This window comes from Crocodylus siamensis, chromosome 9 (assembly GCF_052110815.1).
Source record: "Crocodylus siamensis isolate JL-2025a chromosome 9, ASM5211081v1, whole genome shotgun sequence".
Taxonomy (NCBI): Eukaryota; Metazoa; Chordata; order Crocodylia; family Crocodylidae; genus Crocodylus; species Crocodylus siamensis.
Genome location: NC_143403.1, coordinates 71836434 through 71854624, shown reverse-complemented (window position 1 = coordinate 71854624; position 18191 = coordinate 71836434). Strand labels below are relative to the sequence as shown.

At 50.5% G+C, this 18191-nt stretch overlaps 1 protein-coding gene across 1 annotated transcript in view; it reads left to right on the top strand.

Annotated features, from left to right (window-relative positions):
- The window catches only part of SETD1B (SET domain containing 1B, histone lysine methyltransferase), a 53029-nt gene that overhangs the window by 4191 nt on the left and 30647 nt on the right, over positions 1 to 18191 (top strand). The window contains 3 exon segments of the mRNA XM_090062210.1: positions 786 to 898; positions 4381 to 5352; positions 5354 to 5557. Of these exon segments, the coding sequence (XP_089918336.1) occupies positions 786 to 898; positions 4381 to 5352; positions 5354 to 5557 (1289 nt within the window).

The window sequence follows — 18191 nt, the reverse complement described above, 5'->3', positions numbered from 1 at the left end:
AAAAGAATCCATGGTTGGTATATGCAGTCTCCAGGGTATCGCTAAGGGTCTGCTGCTTTTGAAGTCACTTGCAGGCTTCCATTGACTGGAAAGCGTGCAGAATCACATCCAGAGTAATCGTGCACCTCTGATATTAGGAAATCGTGTGCTAGCTAAAATTCAGCAGCCTAAAAATGAAAAGTTTTGTAGCACTGCCTGATCATTATTTAGCATGTTTGTTTGCATTAGGAAAGTGCTAAATATACTTGATTATGTTGCAAAAAAGGTGCATCGCTACCTTCTTGAATGAGAAGCAGTAAAATACGTACATGGAAAAGACCGCTAAGTTGGCTGCAGATATTGGCAGGGTTCATTGTTGCACTGACTGAAACGAAGCTTTTATAAAAGTTACAGTTTTAAAATGTGTAAACAGTTTGGCACTGCTGAGAAGAGGGAAATTCCTGCTCCAGAGAAAGCATGAATAGAAACACAGCTGGCAAGTAGGATGAGAAGAGGGGAAAAAAAACCTGTTTAGAAACCTCCCTGTCCCCTGAGGGAGAGGAGAGTGTGTTACATCACTTGTCCAGCTGATTTCAAGGAACAGCGCTTGACTGATCTCACTGAGTGCAGACCTGGGCTTTTGCTGCAGAAAGCATGGCGTCGAAGGAGCTGGAGGGTGGGGGTGAGGGTCAGCGAGAGTGCTGGGCAGGGTGGGGAAGCCCCGGTGAAGAGCCTCCTATGTCGTATATGGTGTGTGTATTGTTTTGCTTTTTTCAAAAGTTTTCTCCCTATGGTTTTTTGTGCAGGTGAAACCCGCATGCGGTTCTATGGCTTGCTGGTGAGTGGTCTTTACACTCCTCAGACCCTTCCTGTAGGCAACGAACAGGATGCCTCGCCGACGGTGAATGAAAATCTGCAGGTATAGCGTGCTTCGATGCATTTGAATAGTACGTTGTAGAATCTGACAGACAGACAGGCCTTCACGGAGGGAGCGTCTCTTCTTGCATTGAAGTTGATTTTGTTCCCTCTCCGCAGAGGTGGTAGTCGTTCATATTTATATAGGTTTCAGTCGAGAGTGGGAGCGTGTTCCTCACAAGTGCTGTGTGCAGCATCGCTCTGGACAAGACCGTCTCCATCTTTGGGGCAGGGGTCTGTGCCCTGGTGGCAATGCGTGCACAGCCACTGGGCTGCAGTTCAGCTCGCTCGGCTGGGGCTGTCCATAGAGGTAGCCCCACTGTTCTGGGACTGGTGGCAGGTTCGCAAGGACACATTTGGTCCCTTGCATGGGCGACTGGTGCCTTACAAGTCTCGGGGGGCGCCGGATCGCCAACTGGGGCAGGGGGGTCCCCCAGCGGCCAATCACCAAGCCAGCGGCAAAACTGGAAGTGCGCTTCCAGTTTCGCAGTTGGCGCTTTCAGGGGGTGCACGGCCGATCTCCAGGGGTGCGTGTGCACCCGCGTGCACCCCCTACGCATCACCTGTGGTCCCTTGCCTGAAGAGCTACCTCCAGTGGGTGCATGTGTTTAGGTTTTGCTGGAAGGGTGTATATTTATTATTATTCTTTTTAAAGGTTAAAATGTCGTTCCTACCTGCTTCCTATCTTAGAAATATCAGGCACATTCAGCTTGGTTCTTCCCCAGGCTCTCTAGGGAACTGACGGTGTTTCTCTCATGCTCCAAAATGAAAAGATCATCGAGGTGTTGCAGCCTTAAAAATGATATCGCTTCTCCATTAGTCATCAGAGTCAAACAGGTGTTAACAAAAACCAAAGCCAAAATTTCCCAACCTGGGATTCCTAATGCTAGGGTCCCCGTGTACCCTTCTGTGCTAGGTTGCCCGCTCCCGCATAGAGCCTGTTGAGATCTGAGAGACGGGAGGGTCAACTTGCCTTTGTTGGACTCACTTTCCGGGTTGGGGCCCAGCCATGATGAGTATACCGAGTTCCTGTGACTTGCCCACATTTATTTAGGCTCCTGGTTGTTGAGTTAGGAGCTGAACTTTAGGCATCCAGGTGTGAAAGATTTGCTAAAGGTCTTAAACCTGTTAACCATAAATCATTTCCCTTCTTAGCTGCTCTGATTTCCTTCCTTCAACTCTTCTCATGCCCCAGTTGCACTACTTCTGAGGTTGCCACAGAGATTTATGCAACAGGCAACATTTGATTACTGGCTGCAAGAGCCAAAATGGGGGGAGGGAGAAGAAACTATTTATTTCTTTCCCCATTCAAGTTCAGTACCCCAATATAAACCCTCCAAATCCATCACTCGGCCAAAACCTGTGAGGCCTTCTCTGTATCATAAGGAGGCCTAGTATTCTCTCCCCTCCAGCAAGTCCCCTTAAAACGTGGGAAGAAAGAGGTTGCACTTTTACGAGGACCTGGTCCTACAAAGGTGCCAAGTGCTTGCTCTTGGGCACCTTCTACTCCAGCTCACTTCAAAAGGAGCGATCAGCGTTCGGCATTTCGCAGGGGCTGCTGCTTGCCACCTTTCACTGCGACTACTGGGCACAGTTCACAGTGAAACACCTGATGCTTATGGCTAGCAGTGAGCTTTGGGACACAGTCGCAGCCCAGTTGTGGTCAAAAGGTTCTCATCCACGTGTTGGGTTACTGGAATTTAATGAATATATTACTGGGGATTCATTGATTCCTTGACTGATTTATTCTTTTAAATTTTTTTTCCACCCATGGGAGTTTACCCACCAAACGATAGCTTTCTGGTAAAGCTATTAGGAAATTATTCATTAGATACCTTTTATTCGGTTTTTTATTTTTTTATTTTTATTTTTTTGCCATGAAACCTGCTAATACGCTGTACAAATTACAGTACGGTGGCTTGAAATGCCTTAATTTCCTTCCTTTCCCCTGTTACAGTTCCCTTAGCCTCCTGAAAGCCCCCTTCTTTGCTTGGGGTGGACCCAAAACCTGTTGAAGTTGGTGAAAAGACTCCCGTTGAGTTTGGCGTGGTGGGTTTTGGACCTGGTTTGCAGGTGTCACTAGAGGAGCAGTCCCAGACAGCAGCAGCCTAAGGCAAAGGGGATTGATACACAAGTGGGATTGTAGGAGCAGACACGACCTAGGCTGGCCTTTAAACCGTGTGAGGACACAGGTGGGAGATCTTTAAAGAGGAAAATGTACCAACTCCCTGATCTGTTTGGCTTACAATAGTCAAACTGTGCTGTGCACTGGCAATAAGCAAGCCAGCCTGATGGGAGGTGTGTGCGAGTGTCAGACAGGTGGGAGCCTCAGGGAAAGCCTGGCCCTGCTGCTGAGTTTGTAAAACCATTGGCATGCAAAATGTATGGAAACTATCAGCAGGTAATTCAAGGGTCCCATTTAGAAACTAATACTTGACAGGGGAGTAGCCAGACTACCATCTCAATAACTTCTCTTGCCTGGCTGGTCCTTTGTTTGTCTTGCTGTGATCTTCAAACCCAGTCCAGCACTCGCTACCTTGAGTGGGATTGGGCTCGTGCCTGCTGTCTGGCCTATCCACCTTCCTGAAAATTGCTTGGAGGTCTGGTGTTTGGCACAACACCAAGATGACAGAACCATTGGAGAGATCCCCCGCCCATTCGATTGGCTTCAGATTTGAATTGGACGCTTCCTATAACCCTCCAGGTGTGCCTTTGAAGTAAATCTCATTGAGGCAGGTGACTTGGCTGTTCTGCTATATCCGTGGATTTGTTTTTCAAGCTCCCTGATGCATTAGTGTTTGCGGGGTTTCTTTTTCTTTGTGAAAAACACCAGGGTTTTTAGGAGTTCAGACCCAAGCTCTTTCCATGTGGTAGAGAAACGTACCCCCTTTCTCTCCTGCTGGAGCTTCGCAAGCAGTGGACGGGGAGATCCTGCTCCTGCGGTCACCCCAACAAGAAGCCCTGTGGACTTCAGCCGCTCCCAGCCTTGCAGATAGGCCGGCTTTTTGGTCTGATTGCAGCCCCCGGCCCAGTGCGTGCATGCCTTTGGCTTGGCTTTGTTCACAAGTCAACTGGTTGACCCAAGTCTCTTCTAGCTTCAGAAAAAGTTCTTGGCCTCTTGTTTCAGGGGCACTTGTCTTTATTGACATATTTATTTATTCCCTAGTTAATCCTAAAATAGCCAAACTATTGGTGGCCAATTTGTATGTACTTACCTGAAGCATTTTCTGTGCACACATTTGTATTTATTTGATGCTCTGGACCTTTAACAAAAGAATAAATAGCATTTGCCCATTCTTTTTTCCTACAGATAGTTTCCTTGTGTTTTTTCCCCAAGTAACTACCTCTAGACTCTTTCTTAGAGATGCTAGCACTGCTGCTGCTGTTAAAATCAACAGGTAGTTTGGTTGGGCTACCTCTCTGGAAATCAGACAAAAACGGTTTTTAAAATTGCATTATATAGATTTTTTTTTTCTTTTTTTATAGCTGACGGAGTCTCTAAAACGCCTGAAAGACAGTAACCTTTCTTCTGCGGGATCATCCGTTACCCCAAACAGTAGCACCCCATTTTCCCATGACACAGCCTATTCCAGCTGTCGGCAAGACACCCCCAATTCATACAGCCAATATACCCCACAGTCCCAAGGCACCCCCCTCACCCCGCGACTGGGGACGCCGTTTTCCCAAGACTCAACCTATTCCAGTCGTCAGACGACACCGGTGTACCATTACGGACAGGACTCTGGGTATAAACCCAGGAGACACGACACAAAATTTACAGATGCCTACAACAGACGGCAAGGACATCACTATGTCCATAACTCGGCAGGCGTTTACAGGGGGTCAGAGCATCAGTTCAACACGTACAAATCTCATCAGCAAGAGCCAGTACAATATTCTCACACTCCTTCCTTGAGCCATTCTGGCTCTTCGAGTTACAAATCCGCCTTCTCTCCGTACCAAGCGCCAGCTGTGTTTCCTCAGTCGGAGGAGCAGCAGTTTCCCCAGACTTCCAGAGATGCCGAATACCGAAGGCCTGCGCCACCTCCGGCTGAGACGGCAGCAGAAGGTAGCGCCGCTACCAATCTAGATTTTGTCCCTGTGAAAGAAAAACAGGAGGAGCCCCCGCCCCTGCCAGAATCGAACTGTGTTACTGAACAAAGTACGGCGTCCTTCTCTCAGACTCCAGAAAGGAGCGAGACGCCCGGCACCCCAACCATGGAGTCTGAAATGCAGCATAACAGTTTAGACTCCAGGATCGAGATGCTCTTGAAGGAGCAGAGAACAAAGTTACCTTTCCTCAACGAGCACGACTCGGACACCGAGATCCGCATGGAAGGCAGTCCCATCTCGTCGTCCTCCTCCCAGCTCTCCCCCATCCCCATGTATAGTTCTAACTCCCAGCCCAGTTACAGAGGTCAGACGCCGTCCTCGCGCCCCTCCAGCACTGGCTTGGAAGGATATTAGTCCCACACCATTACCAGACTCCGATGATGACGAGCCAATCCTTGGGGCACCTGCCCTGGGCCCGAATTCAAGAGGAACATCAGAGGCCAGTATGACTCCTATTGATCAGCTGAATAGGACGTCCAAACCTGAGACCTCCGAAACCAAGGAAATGGTGCCTGGTGACCGGACTCCAACATCAGAAAAAATGGATGAGGTAAGTGAGACAGACTACGAAAGTTGAACGTGCATTGGGGTAAAGAGAATAGGGGCAGGCTCCCGTGTGCGTAGGTTGTGGTCTTTAGAGCCTTGCACGGGGGGAGCGTTGCATTAAAGCCTGGCATGACTCGGGCTGCCGGTAACGGGGTAGAGGAGACACGACTTGACAGCGCCGGTTGACAAGTGTTTGTGTTTCAAGAACAGCCCCTGCACTGGGCTGTTGCAGTAGAGAGCTCCAGGATTGAACAGGCTTAAGGGATTCAACTCCCCACTTGCCCTTGGGGTGACCCCCCACAGATTGAGTGGGACATTGGATTGCTACTGCTCGCCTTGTGCTTGGCCTGTGAAGCAACAGCTTTTTGGGATGCCAGAGCTGTCCATCTCCTCACCAGCTCTGATGTCCCTTTTGAAATCCTTCTCTCTTGGTCCAGTGGCTGTCAGAGCATTTGTACCACCGGGTTTGAACAGGAGGCAGTTGCCAGGTTGCCCTATGCTCTCTCCCCAAGCCACTGAACAGTGCAGAGGTGCTGACCCACTGGGCATGGCTTTGAATGGCAGGCAGAGCTTTCAGCCTCTAACGGGGCGTTTGGGGGTGAAGGACATCAGGAGCTTAACTGTGTGGAATGGTGCCAGAGAAGCTGCTTTGCAGTACGTGTTTCTTTGCTAGTTCAGTGACAATAAACGGGAGTAATTTACTACAACAGACATTTGGGCCCCAGGAAAAAATGTCAGTTATAGTCAAAGGATAGCCATTCAGGAGGGCCGGACCCCATGATTTTTTCTTATAACAGCAACTTGAGCAGGTGACAGTGGTGTATCATTTGAGTGCAGGGAAGAAAGCTATTCAGAGGCCTGGCTCGTTTTCTAGATTGTGTTCCTTTATTAGATAGCACCAGTGTAAAAGATCGAATGCAATTTTTTCTGCATTCATTTTTGAATGCAATTAAATTGAATTTAAGATCCATGCCATGTATTTCTTATTTGGCTGAAAATATTGCCATGAACTAGTAAACAGTTGCCCTACATTTCCACCCCAGAGGTAGCTGCATTTTGGGAGACTGCACAGCTGTTTTTGCACAGCTCTACTTTGCAAAGTGTTGTGGACTCTTTGGACGAAAGACGCTATAATAATAATGCAAGGCATGTCGAAATGTTAACAGGCTGGGAGAAATGTCTCCCTCCTGGCTTCTGGTTGTTTGTTTTACACTTGGAAATGATGCCAGCTATTTTGTGTGTGTTGTAAGTACACTTCCAAACCTCTCTGAACTTGGAGCTGCAGGGCTAGCCTTAGCACCGGTTCAGCTGTTGCTGTTGGGGCTCCATGCCTCGCGCAAGCTGAGCCGGGTTTCCCCCTCCTCCTCCCCCCTGCAAAACGCCCATGGCAGTGTGACTGGAAAGGAAGCAACTGGTACTACGCCTTTCCCCAATATGGTTTGGAAAACAGGTTTCTGAACCATCACACTGGCCCTTGCACATTGTGAGAGGGATGCTCTAGTATCCTGAAAACCCGGAACGATTTGCAGCAGGCAATTCTGTATGATCGCTTGAACACGAGGGGCTTGAATCTACTCTCCTGCCTTTTCTTGCTTTTTTTCTTCAACTGCTGAGTGTTTCAGCCACTATTTAAGAAAAACAAGTGAATGCCAACCAGGCATGTTGGGACTTTCTAACATCCCTTACCAGCCTCGGAAAAGCTTGCTGACCCGTTACACTGGCCGCCCATAGTATGGGGCAAGACTCTGCCTAGGCTGTAGCCTGCATTCAATCTTTGTCTCTTCTCGTTGAAATGCAGGTATCAGTTTATCTCTACAGGCTTTTTGTCCCAAGAAGAGCAGTTTCTAGGAGCCTGGTTTAAAAGTCAAAAAGATGGTGATGGCGTCTAGCCCCTGCAGACCTACATTCCTGCTGCCGTTTCCTAACCCACACAGCAAGCTTTTCTTTGCAGATCTGGTTGTTTCGAGTACTGTGTTCTTCAAGTATCGTCCTTAGCTCCTCCCGGGCATTCGGAAACCCATGCGCACCCTCCACTGCTTGGTTTGGATGCACAAGAACAGCTCCCTTTCCTTTCCCCCCCTTCCCATTGTTTTTCGCATTAGGAATGGTAGATCTTGGCTTCCCTCTCTCTCGCTGGAGGAGAGGAGTTGAATAGTGCCTCCACCGTGGGTTGAAATTTGAGCTGCAGCTTTCCAGGCGAGCTAGAAAGGAGTGTTGAGCCTTACGCTGTCTAAAGGGCTGGGAAAGCTGAAACTTGGGCTTCAGCCCATTGTGCCGTATCACTGCTCGGCTCCAATCCTTCAAAGAGCCCTTCAGCCAAGCAGAGGGAAGCCGGCACCTCATATGCAGTCAGCGTGAAGGGGGAGCGGGGAAGAGCAGAGCAGCAGTCCTGTACTGGGGACGGAGGCAGGGCCTGTAGTTCTCGTTTTTATGCATGGTAAAAAGGCAAGAAGTGGCAGATACATGGGACCTTTGTTTCCTTCATAATCCACTTTTTAAGCTTTGGAACGTGGCCTGATCCGCAGGCTGAGAGCACTCTCCTTAGCAGGTGGCACACTGGCCATGAAATCTCAGTACTCGTGAAGATTACAAAAAAAAAGAGTACTAAGGAAGCCTTTATATGAGGTGGCGGCAGCAGCAGGAGGTTTTCCAGGGACCGCTCCATCAGAGTGGAAGGAAGTTTTACTTGCGACTGCCACGGGGTTTGGCCCTCCATCCAAGTCCCATCTACGAGTAGCAAGACTTGTCCTGTAGCTAGAAGCACTGTGCGCTCCACATCCAGGCAAAGGGGCTCAGGCTTGCAATGACTGAGGTTATAATGAAGAAAGCGAGACCTGACTCCCATTAATGACTACTTCCATTTACCAGGCAACACCCCTGAGTTTAATTCCAGCTGTGGTCTGTCCCTCCCAGAGCTGGCCAGACTCGGCTGAGCGTAGCGCCACGCACCTATCTGCGCACACATTTCTGGTTAAGTGATTATGGTTCGCAGACAGTCTCATTTAAGACCAGCCAGAGGAAGGGAGCTAGGAAGGAAAGCCTGGAGCAGAGATGAAATGTGGGTAGAGAGAAAAAAGGGAGGAATCCTACACACACAAATCCCAAGCAGTGTTTGGGGAGTATCGGCATTGTCCTGGCCAAGGGAATAGAAACCAGGGTGTAAAGCCGGTTAGCTGCAGTGCTGGCTCAGGAAGATTGTGAAGCCGACACCAACCCAACTCTTCCTGTCTTTCTAGTAAACCGGGAGGTGGTGGCTGCAATCAGCAGTGTTACTTGTTCTTTCCAGCTGCGGGGTTTTGGAAGCGCAAGAGTTAAGCGTGCAACGTCCCAGCTGAGCCAGGGCGTGTTTTTGCTCGGCCTGTTACAGGAAGAGGCCCCGTGCGTGTGCTCGGGAGGGCGGGAAGATTAGAACAAGCCGTTTCCATGTTTTGACAGTGCCTTTCATGTCCCCATGCGTGGAGACACTGGGTTTTTATTCCGGTAACAATGGTGTCATCTGGTTAGACCTTCCCCAGTGCAAAATATCTCGGTGTCCTTGTGATTTGGATAAACCCTGAGACACCGTAACCTTGCGCGCTTTATAAATACGTGTGCTAGTCATGAGAAGAGGGCTCCTCTGCAATAATAATGAGGCAGCATAACCGCTCGGTGCTGCTGCCGTGCTCACCGTGACTTGAACAAATGGTTTGTGAGAGAAATGGAAACGGTACCAGATGCAGCAGACCTGTTGACACCTAGAAAGTGCTGCTGGAACCGGCTCCCCTTTCAGACCGCTTTGGTTTCCATGCGGCGCCTGGTTTTTTCTTTGTCAGTCGATGCCAGGGTGCCTCCTCGCAGGCCTGTGTCAGCTCTCTGTGACAAATCACATTTGCATAACAGCGTGGTCTTTTCCAAGCGATTTGAAGATGCTTTCTACATCTGAAGTTGCAGATCAGCATGAATTAAAAGCGCCAGACTCATTCCAGTACTGCTGTGCCATGGAAGTCCCTGAAGATTTGCCCTTTGAGTTCGGATGCAGTCGAGATTTGTTTCTGCCTGGCCATCCCGAGAGTTGGAAGAGGCAAATGTGGAAATACTAGACAGGGCAACTCGCTTTCACCCCCTTAACATCCCCCTGCAGGTTTAACTGGTCTGACAGTCTTCTTCCTTACCGCCTCCTGTTCAGGAGCTGCTGGACTCCTGTTCCCAAACCCGAATGGCAAGTGGATTCCTGATTTCAATCCTGCCATTGACAGGAGTGATTGTTCAAGGGAGGAAAAGCAATGCCAGCTCTGCTTCTAATACAGGAGCTACCCAGCCAGCAATGGGACGGCCCTGAACCGCCTAAGACGTCCTCTTTTCATGGCCCGTGCTGCACAGTCCAGCCGGTCGCTCTGGGTTTTAATGCTGCTGACCCAGGTGGAAGAGCCTCTCTCCTCAAGCGAGGTGCCCATACCAGGCTGGGTAGGATCTGCCTTGTTATATGTCAAGTGTAGTGGGATCCTTTTAAAGACATACAATCACAGCCAGCGAGGGCTGGAACGGACCCCAGGAGGTCACATCTAGCCCAACTCCCCCTGCTTTAAGCAGGACCAGCCCCAACTACATCGTCCCAGCCAGGGCTTTGTCTACCCGGGTCTTCAAAATCTCTGAGGATAGAGAGTCCACCACCTCTCTGGGTTGCCGGATCCAGTGTTTTAGTGAGAAAATATCTTCCTAATATCTAACCTAACATCCCTTATTGCAACTTGAGATGGTTGCTCCTAGTTGTGTCGGGAGAACATGCTGCTGTATAAGTGCGTACAGGCCACCCTCCTATTCAGGTTTGTTGAGGCTGGGCTGTATGTTTTTACTGAAGAGCACAAGGTATTTATTCAAGGCAAAAAATCCCGACAACGTAAATGCACATTTAAGCCGTAAGAGCTAGTAGGTTCAAAGCCGTAGTTTCCACAGTAACAGTAGCACAGCCCCCAGGCCCCTTGTGTGCACAAGTAGGTGTTATATAGGTATGTAACATATATGCACACCTGGGATCCAGGTTATAATAAGAGTGGGTATTGTCACTCGCAGAGGGGGTAGTTGAATGGATTTGCTTTAATTGTGGCAACCAAAAAAAAAGGCCTTGAGAGTTGTGACTTACTGCCCAGTCTCATAAGCACATTGTGTGATTCAAATACAACCAACTTTTCCCGAGTTCTCAGGCTTTAGGCTGTGCCAGTTGGAGCTGGAGACTGAAGAATATGTGCGTGCAACCGTGAATTTCCATACAAGCGACCAGCCGGTGCCCCCGGAGCAGAGGCTGGGACGGCTGCTCGGTTGTATGTGCGACTTCAACCGTTCGTGCCCCGCTCGTGGCAGTTAGCAAGAGCGTGCGCGTTCTCCTTCCTCTCTGGCCGCACGCGCATCTTCTCCCCTCGAAGAAAACTCCTCGTGGTGCGGGGGCCTGCAGGGCTGCAGCCCCGGAGCTCGAGGTTGCTCGGAAGAAGGCAGATGCAGAAACCCATCCCAGGCTCCCTGCAGCACAGCGGGACATTGGCCTTTTGCAAGTCCTCCAGTGCCTGCTGGATTGCAGAATGCGATCCTGCGCTGCCAAAGGGTCGTGCAAAATCTCTCCACGCTCCTTCGGGCAAGCGCGGCAGCCTGCGCGGGTTACGCGGCGCCTGCGGATGGGCTGGGAGAGCGGTCCTGTTGCAGGCACTGGTGCCCGTGCTCTTCCTCCGGAGCAGCATCGCGGGCCCAGATGTTGCAGGTGTCCGAGCCCCCCGGCTCTGTGAATGTGGGGCCCCTGAGCCTGGCTTCCTCGTGGGATCCCGAGGGGATAATGGTGACTTGCAGGTGCCTTTCCTCCGGACGCCTCCCCACACTGCTTTTCATGGAGGTCCAGCGCAGACCGTCACCCTCTGTGTCCGGCCAGCATCCTCTTGACTGACTGAAATGCCGGAAAATAAGCCATTGCTCTTCTGTTACTGCTGCTGAGCTACATGCCAGCGAGCAGGGTCCTGTTCCTCGTGGTCTCGGGTTTGCTCGCTGAACTCCCTGAGCCTTGCTGGAAGCAAAGGAGTCGTCTCATTATCACCACAGCTGTATTGTGCTCATAGGATTTTCCTTACCTGTGATGTGCACAAGTGAGGACCCAGCTTCGTTCTCAGTCCCCGCTGCATTGGTGGGACTGGTAGTTAACGACGATGCTTTCCTAACGAGCGGAGCCCATTTGGGAGGGGGCTGGAGGGAGATAACAAAGCGGGAGCCTTACTTTGGAGGCACACATGATTCCCCAGCTCTCCTCCTGGAGGATATCGTTAGGCTTGTGCACGCATACATAAAAACGTGTTTTAATTGAAGGTGCACAGCTCCATGGTTTTACACGGAGCCCTGTCAGCAAAGGAGAGGAGCGAAGAAGCTCATCTCTTGTTGGTGACAAAAGCAGAACTGGCAAATGCTTTTGAGTGTCGCTGAAAAATAGAAAGCACGCTGTGGTTGAGAGGCTCGATGCCTCTTTCACTCTCTGGTATCACGCTAGGACTTTGAGGCTTTGAAAGTTTGCATATCTAATAGAAGTGACATTACCATACCCCTTTATAAATCACTGTTGCCAATTATAATGATTCTCTCATTTAGTCTTCTCTCGGTGTTACCAGCTGTCGTTCTCTGAAAGTTTTCTGCCCCACGATCTATATAAAATTCCCTTTTCAGTAGTCCATAGGAATACAGCTCCGGTTGTGCCCTGCGAGATCGGTGCAGGTTCACAATACCCAAGTGCTTAGGGCTGCACTGGAGTATTTTATCTGCAGCCTCTGCTAATATGCTGGGGGGGAGGCGGTATACAGTCCCTTCCCACCAGGATTTCCCATGGGGAAGCATGTACCTCTGGGGCCAGCATGCACTCCCTTCTGGAGTTGCTTTTTGAGTTAGAGATTCAGGACCAACTGTCAGCGGGGGGTAATATCAGGAAATGCTGACTTGGCTACACAAAGGGCTATGATCCAGCCCCTGTCTTGTCAATGCAATCCTCTTCTCTAGGGATCTGCATTCTGCCCTTAGTAGATAGGGGCGTGCAAAAGAGAGGCAGCAGTGATTCCCACGTGGGCCGCGGCTGGCTGCCCAAGCCGACCAGAGAGCACGCTTGTGGGCACGCTGCAGGACTTGTGTTCCCATCCCGGAGCGAGCGGTCATTGCCACGCGAGCGGATGTTGAACTCTCACAAACACGCGGGCCAGACCTCCTGCTGCAAGGTGTCTCTCGCCGCTCTCTTTCGCCCCGCGCTTGAAGTTGAGCAGTAAAAAGTGACCGAGTGAGAGCCAACCTTTCGGTAGCACCACGCGGCAGCAAGCAGCGGCAATCAGAAAGGGTGCCAGCCTATTAGGTAATCAGTAGAAATATTGAGAAAATAACTGCTGGTAACATATTGTGCTGTTCTGCCTGCTGCCAGTACTCTCTTCTGCGTAGGGCTTTCAAGAAAGGCGAACAGCCGTTGCACCATGCACGCAGCGCGCCCTCTCACCGGCTCCACCGCGGGAGCAGCGGGTCAGCTAGCGCGCAGTCGGTTGCTGCTGCTGCTTTCCCTGGCAGCCTCTGAATAGACGCGAGCAAAGCCATCGGGGCTGGGCCCCACAGCTCGTCACCCCACACTTCAGATTTCGGCTTGGGGCCCTGTTTGCGCCTCACGTCTCAATGGCAAAACACGAAACGAAGCCAGCAAGCTCTTTACACGCTGTAGCGTGCCACATACCTGTGGACAAACACTTCTCTGAGCCGGCCACTGGCACGGGTCTCGCTGTGAAGCTGCCGCTCGTACAAAAGAAAATCCGTCTAGGGACCGAGCGTTTTGCTTTCGGCAGAAGTGAAAGGTTGAGAGGCCTTTTTAAAAAAAAAAAAAAAAAGTGCCTATTTTCACTGTTTCCGAGTGTAGCCCTGGCACTGGGTAGAAATCAGAGAAAACAGTGAGCCGGTTTGCTCTGAGAAGCTTCCCGTGCAGGAGACTATCTGGAGTAGATGGGTTGGGCTTCTCATTTGTTTCTCTAACTTGCAACAGGCTCTCTTCTCTTTGTGTCTTGCAAAAGAAGTTAATCTTGTAGGAGCAATCACTTCTAAGGAAGCTGTTGGTGGCTGGGGCTCCAGAGATCATTTTGTGCATAGAGGGCAGTTTGAGCAGTGCACAGAGAGAGTTTCATTTCCTCCTCTCTCCTAATGGCTTCATTTCAGTGCTTGAACTTAGTGCTGGCAGTGTTTCTTGTGGTTTGGTTGCAAAAGGGTCACACAGCTGTGCTAAAGGTTCCTAATCGCAGACTTCTGTGACTTGGGTCATTTGACTTTTGTGTTTTGTTAGAGGTTTAATGGGGTGTATTTGTTTTACATAAGAGCTGCTCTACTGGGTCAGACCAGAGGTCCATCTTGCCTGGGATGCTGGTGTCTCTCCGACAGCGGCAAGCGGGAGCTGCGTGATAGGAAGAGAATAAGACTCAGGGCATGTGTGGAGTGACCTGTCGCCTGCCCCGTCCTGCCTGTCCCAGCGGGTAATGGCTAGGGATGTCTTGAGCTCGGTCTCTGCCTTGACTGCTGTGTTTAATAGCCCCTGCTAGAGCTCTCCTCTCTTTTGTTGTACCACATATTTATATCTTATATGGAGACAATAACAATGTAATAAATCTCCCTTGCACCTTTGACCAGCTCTCCTGTTCTCTGCCCACTAACCCACTATCAAGATGAGGCAGTAAGTTGATTATCAAAAAAAAGAGCCCTGGAGACCTAATCTGATACCTGAACCAGTAGCCTGCAAGTTAGAGACACTTTCTTCTATTAAGACTTATCCAGAAAGAAGGATAATTCTGGCTGTCACGCCACTTTATGCTTATGTTCAGGCAGCGTCTACTTTTCCTGTGACTGCATGTAGTCAGGATGCAGCGAACGGCTCCTTTTTCATTCAAGCAGACCGGTGTTTTCCGTATCCGGGCTCCTTGCGGCTCTTCCTTTTCCCAGCCTCCTTTTGCAGGGCCTGTTCCAGCTGCTCCGTGGGTTTCCCCAGGCTCTGAGCATTAATCTAGATGACACCACTGGTATTTATACTGGCACTAAATGTGGCCAGATGACGTCTCAGCTGATGCTTGAGAAGCCACTTCTCGGGTCGTGCACCATTCAGGTCCTGGAGCTGAGCTGTCACTCGCTGGGACCCCAGCAGTCAGAGGATGTGATGAAATGCTCCAAGTACAGATAGAGCCGATGTTTGAGGGATGCAGATAATATGGGGAATCCTCCCCCCCAAACCTCTCCCTGCATCATTGTGATACAAGCTGTATGCTGGTGTCCAAGAGGCATGTCAGCCTGAAGATGCACAAGTCCTTAGCACTGAACTAAAATGTTCAAGTCCATGTGAAATGTAAAGAGAAGTCGGGTACTAGACGTTAGTCAAAGGAACGGGCACTTAAAGTGATGCCTTTTAATTGGGGATCCAGCTTGGAGTCTTGTCTTGTTTTTTGAAGGGGATGCGTCCAGTCCGACGCAGCCCCACGTTTAGATTTAAAAATGATGCTGAATTTCAAAAAGGCTGTGCAGAACCTAACAAATGCAGATGTTTGCACGGATCGGTGCTGTGCTGCGCTGGTCCAGCCCTGCACCCCTGCCCAGCCCTGTTGCAGGAGTGAGGCCTTGCACTGCATTTGCCTTTATGTTCTGACAGAAACCGTTTTTATTCCAGCAAAGTGCACTGCAGGCTTGCAGTAGGCCATGGGAGCCGGGAAGTGAAACTAGCTCTGTGCCAGAGTGACCCGTCCTGCCCTAGCACGCTTATTTTCCACCATCACCCCCAGCGTACAAGGCACTAGCAACACTCACGGCCCCAGGTGTCCCAGAGCTGCGGGATTTACATGGTGCAAGCTGAGAAAAATGCAAATATTAGAGAGTATAAAAAGCAACATGCAAATTAAATGCGTGTTTGTAATGAATAATCACTGGTCTTATTGCTAGACACGAGGGTTAAATTAGGAGCCAGAGTCATTTTAAACAGGTATGAGGTTAGCGTCCTTCCTGGCAAAGCTCTTGGCTCCACCAAGTTCATGTCTGCACCTGGTCACATCACTTTAAAGGGTCCAGCAAATTTTCTGTCTATACCGGTGGCTTCCGACCCTTTGAGATGCAAGGCACCTCTTGTTGGAGCCAAGGCACCCCTCGGACAATGTCAGCTCTTAGTTTTCACTTGGCTTTTGACCCCAGAGAAATAATAGAGCGATTCATCTGTTCGGAGAACTTGGAGAGCCCAGAAAGCGTTAACACCCAAGTTCTGATTTGACATCTCTAGGTTTTATCTCGTGGACCACGCTTGCACACCCAGCAGCACTCATGTAGCGTGGTGTCCCGCAGTACCCTTGAAAGGCTCTGGTTGGCGGCAGGGGTCCTGCAGCCCTTGGTTGAGAATCACTGATCTCTACCTTTTTGACCCCCACATTCGGCAGTCTTTCAGTAATGCCCTCCTCCTGTCACTACTTTGTAGTAGGATGCAGCATTAACATTATCTCCAGCGTCTTGACTGTATTGATTACAGTGTGGAATAAACTGTAGAGAGCTGCTGCTCAGTGTCGTTATGTCTAGAGGAAGGTAGGGTACATAAACTGAAGTAAAGCTATTGACGGAAAAGAAATGCCTGGACGCTTTTCTTGCTGGCCCCAGCTGCCTTCCAGCCCAAACGCCTGTGGACCCTGTGCTTTCAGCCTTGGCAGCTGATGGCCTGAAACAAGTAAGCGGGCTGTGACGGCCACAATGCTGAATACTCGAAGCAAAGGGCTGTCTTCAGCATGGCCTGAGCTTTTCCAGATTTGTATGCAGGTCTTTGGGTGCATCCTGTGTCTATTTGAGGTGGTCGTCTGCATTTCAGAACTAATAACCTGATTGAAAGGAAAGGGTTTTTGGTTGTTGTTTTTCATTGCACATGACCCCTCTGCCAGGGGCCTGGTTTATCCCCATTCTTGCCTTTTCCGAGCAGGTGTGTGTAGCCTGCCAACATCATATACATGGGCAGAACGTGCACCCCCCCGCCTTCCTAGTTTAGCACCTTCGGGTCCTCCGTGGGCACTGGGAGGCGAATGTGCACTTCCACAGCGTGTTTTAGGCAGGATCCTCAGTCATTTTAGCCAGGTGTCTTAAGCATCATTGCCTGGACAGAGAGGCCCAAAGCCATGCAGCGGTCCTGGGAAGGCTGGGACTCCTGGCTCGCCGCCGGTCCCTTTCCCGTCCTGTGTAGCCTGTTTGCAGTGACTCCTTCCCACGGTGACTGTGAGGCAGCTCTACCTGGATCGTGAGTTTGTCACAGGAGGCAGGGGAAACCTGGGGTTATCCAGGCACAGACGAGCACAGCCCAGCCAGGTGTGTTTCTTCAGGTCTGCATGCTCTCGGGAGGCTGGAGTGCTTGACCCTGCCGTGCCTTTGACCTGCAGCGCCTTTTCCACTGAAATCTGGCTATTCGAGTTTGCTTCTGTACTGGCTTTTATGGTTTGGGCCTGAGCGAATGCCGGTGGAAACGCCGTCCCAGGGCTGGGATGCGCTGGAACCATATTTAGTTTGTGACAGTTGCCACTACGTAGTTTATGTGCCGCTTCCTGTCTATATTAAGCATCGTTTAATTGGGCAGATATAATATCTGCAGGGAACCCAGGGGAAGCTTGTTATTCTGCTATTTGCGCTCTCTTGCTCCGAGTTCAGCCCGGCATTGCCAGCTGCAGTGATGTAAAGAGTCTCTGCTTCCCGTCTTCCTCCTGCTGTGACCCTCCATGATCTGGAGAGGAATAACATCCAGGAGGAAGTCGCCTGCCACAGCAAAGCCCCGGTTCATTGGGCAGGGCCGATGTTTCTGGCTGTAGGTTGCTATAGGCAACCGTGAAGAACGAGGGAGATCTGAAGTATATTTGCAAATAGTGCGATACTCCCCTATTTCCCTGCTTTCTCTTATTCTGCCTGACTTGGCTCGAGTGAGCACGGGGCAGTTGGGAAAGAAAAAAGGAAATGAAACGGTGAGGATGAGATTCCTGCAGAAAGGATACTGGGAATCTCGCTGAGGACAGCGGAGGTGGGGAAGTGCTTACCTGCCTGGCCCCTGAACAGGGTTTTCCATTAGGCGCCGTCAGATCAGAAGTAATTAAACCACTGGAAAACCCCAGCCTGGACTGGAAGGAGGGGCAGCGGGCAGCTGCAGCTTGCAGCCTCCCGGGCATGGCCGTTTGTTGGTCAGCATGCAGTCACGGGGTCAGGGACGCTCTGCAGTCTGTTCGGTTCATCCTCTCTCTGCAAAGTTTCCCCAGCAAGGGGCTGCCGGGCGCGTCATGCTGTGCAGGCCGGTCTCAGGAAGTGCAGCGCGCCTGCCAGATTCGGTTCAGGAAGGGCTGCAGTCAGAGCGAGCGGTGACTCTGGGGCGGCTCTCAGCAGCGTCGCAAGGAGCCAGCCGAGAAGTGAAAGGCTCAGTATCTCCTAACGAGTGTCTTGACCTAGCAAGTTCCCCATTTCTGCACTGATGCTTCCCCCGGGTTTCACCATCGGCTTCAGCCATTTCTCCCAAAGAAGCAATTTAGTGTGTCTGCTTTCCTGAGCATAGAGGTTTTGGCCCGCATGCCGCTGAAACATCAGGCCGGTTGCGACTCTCCTGCTTTGGAAAAGATGCAAGACTTTGTATCTTGAGC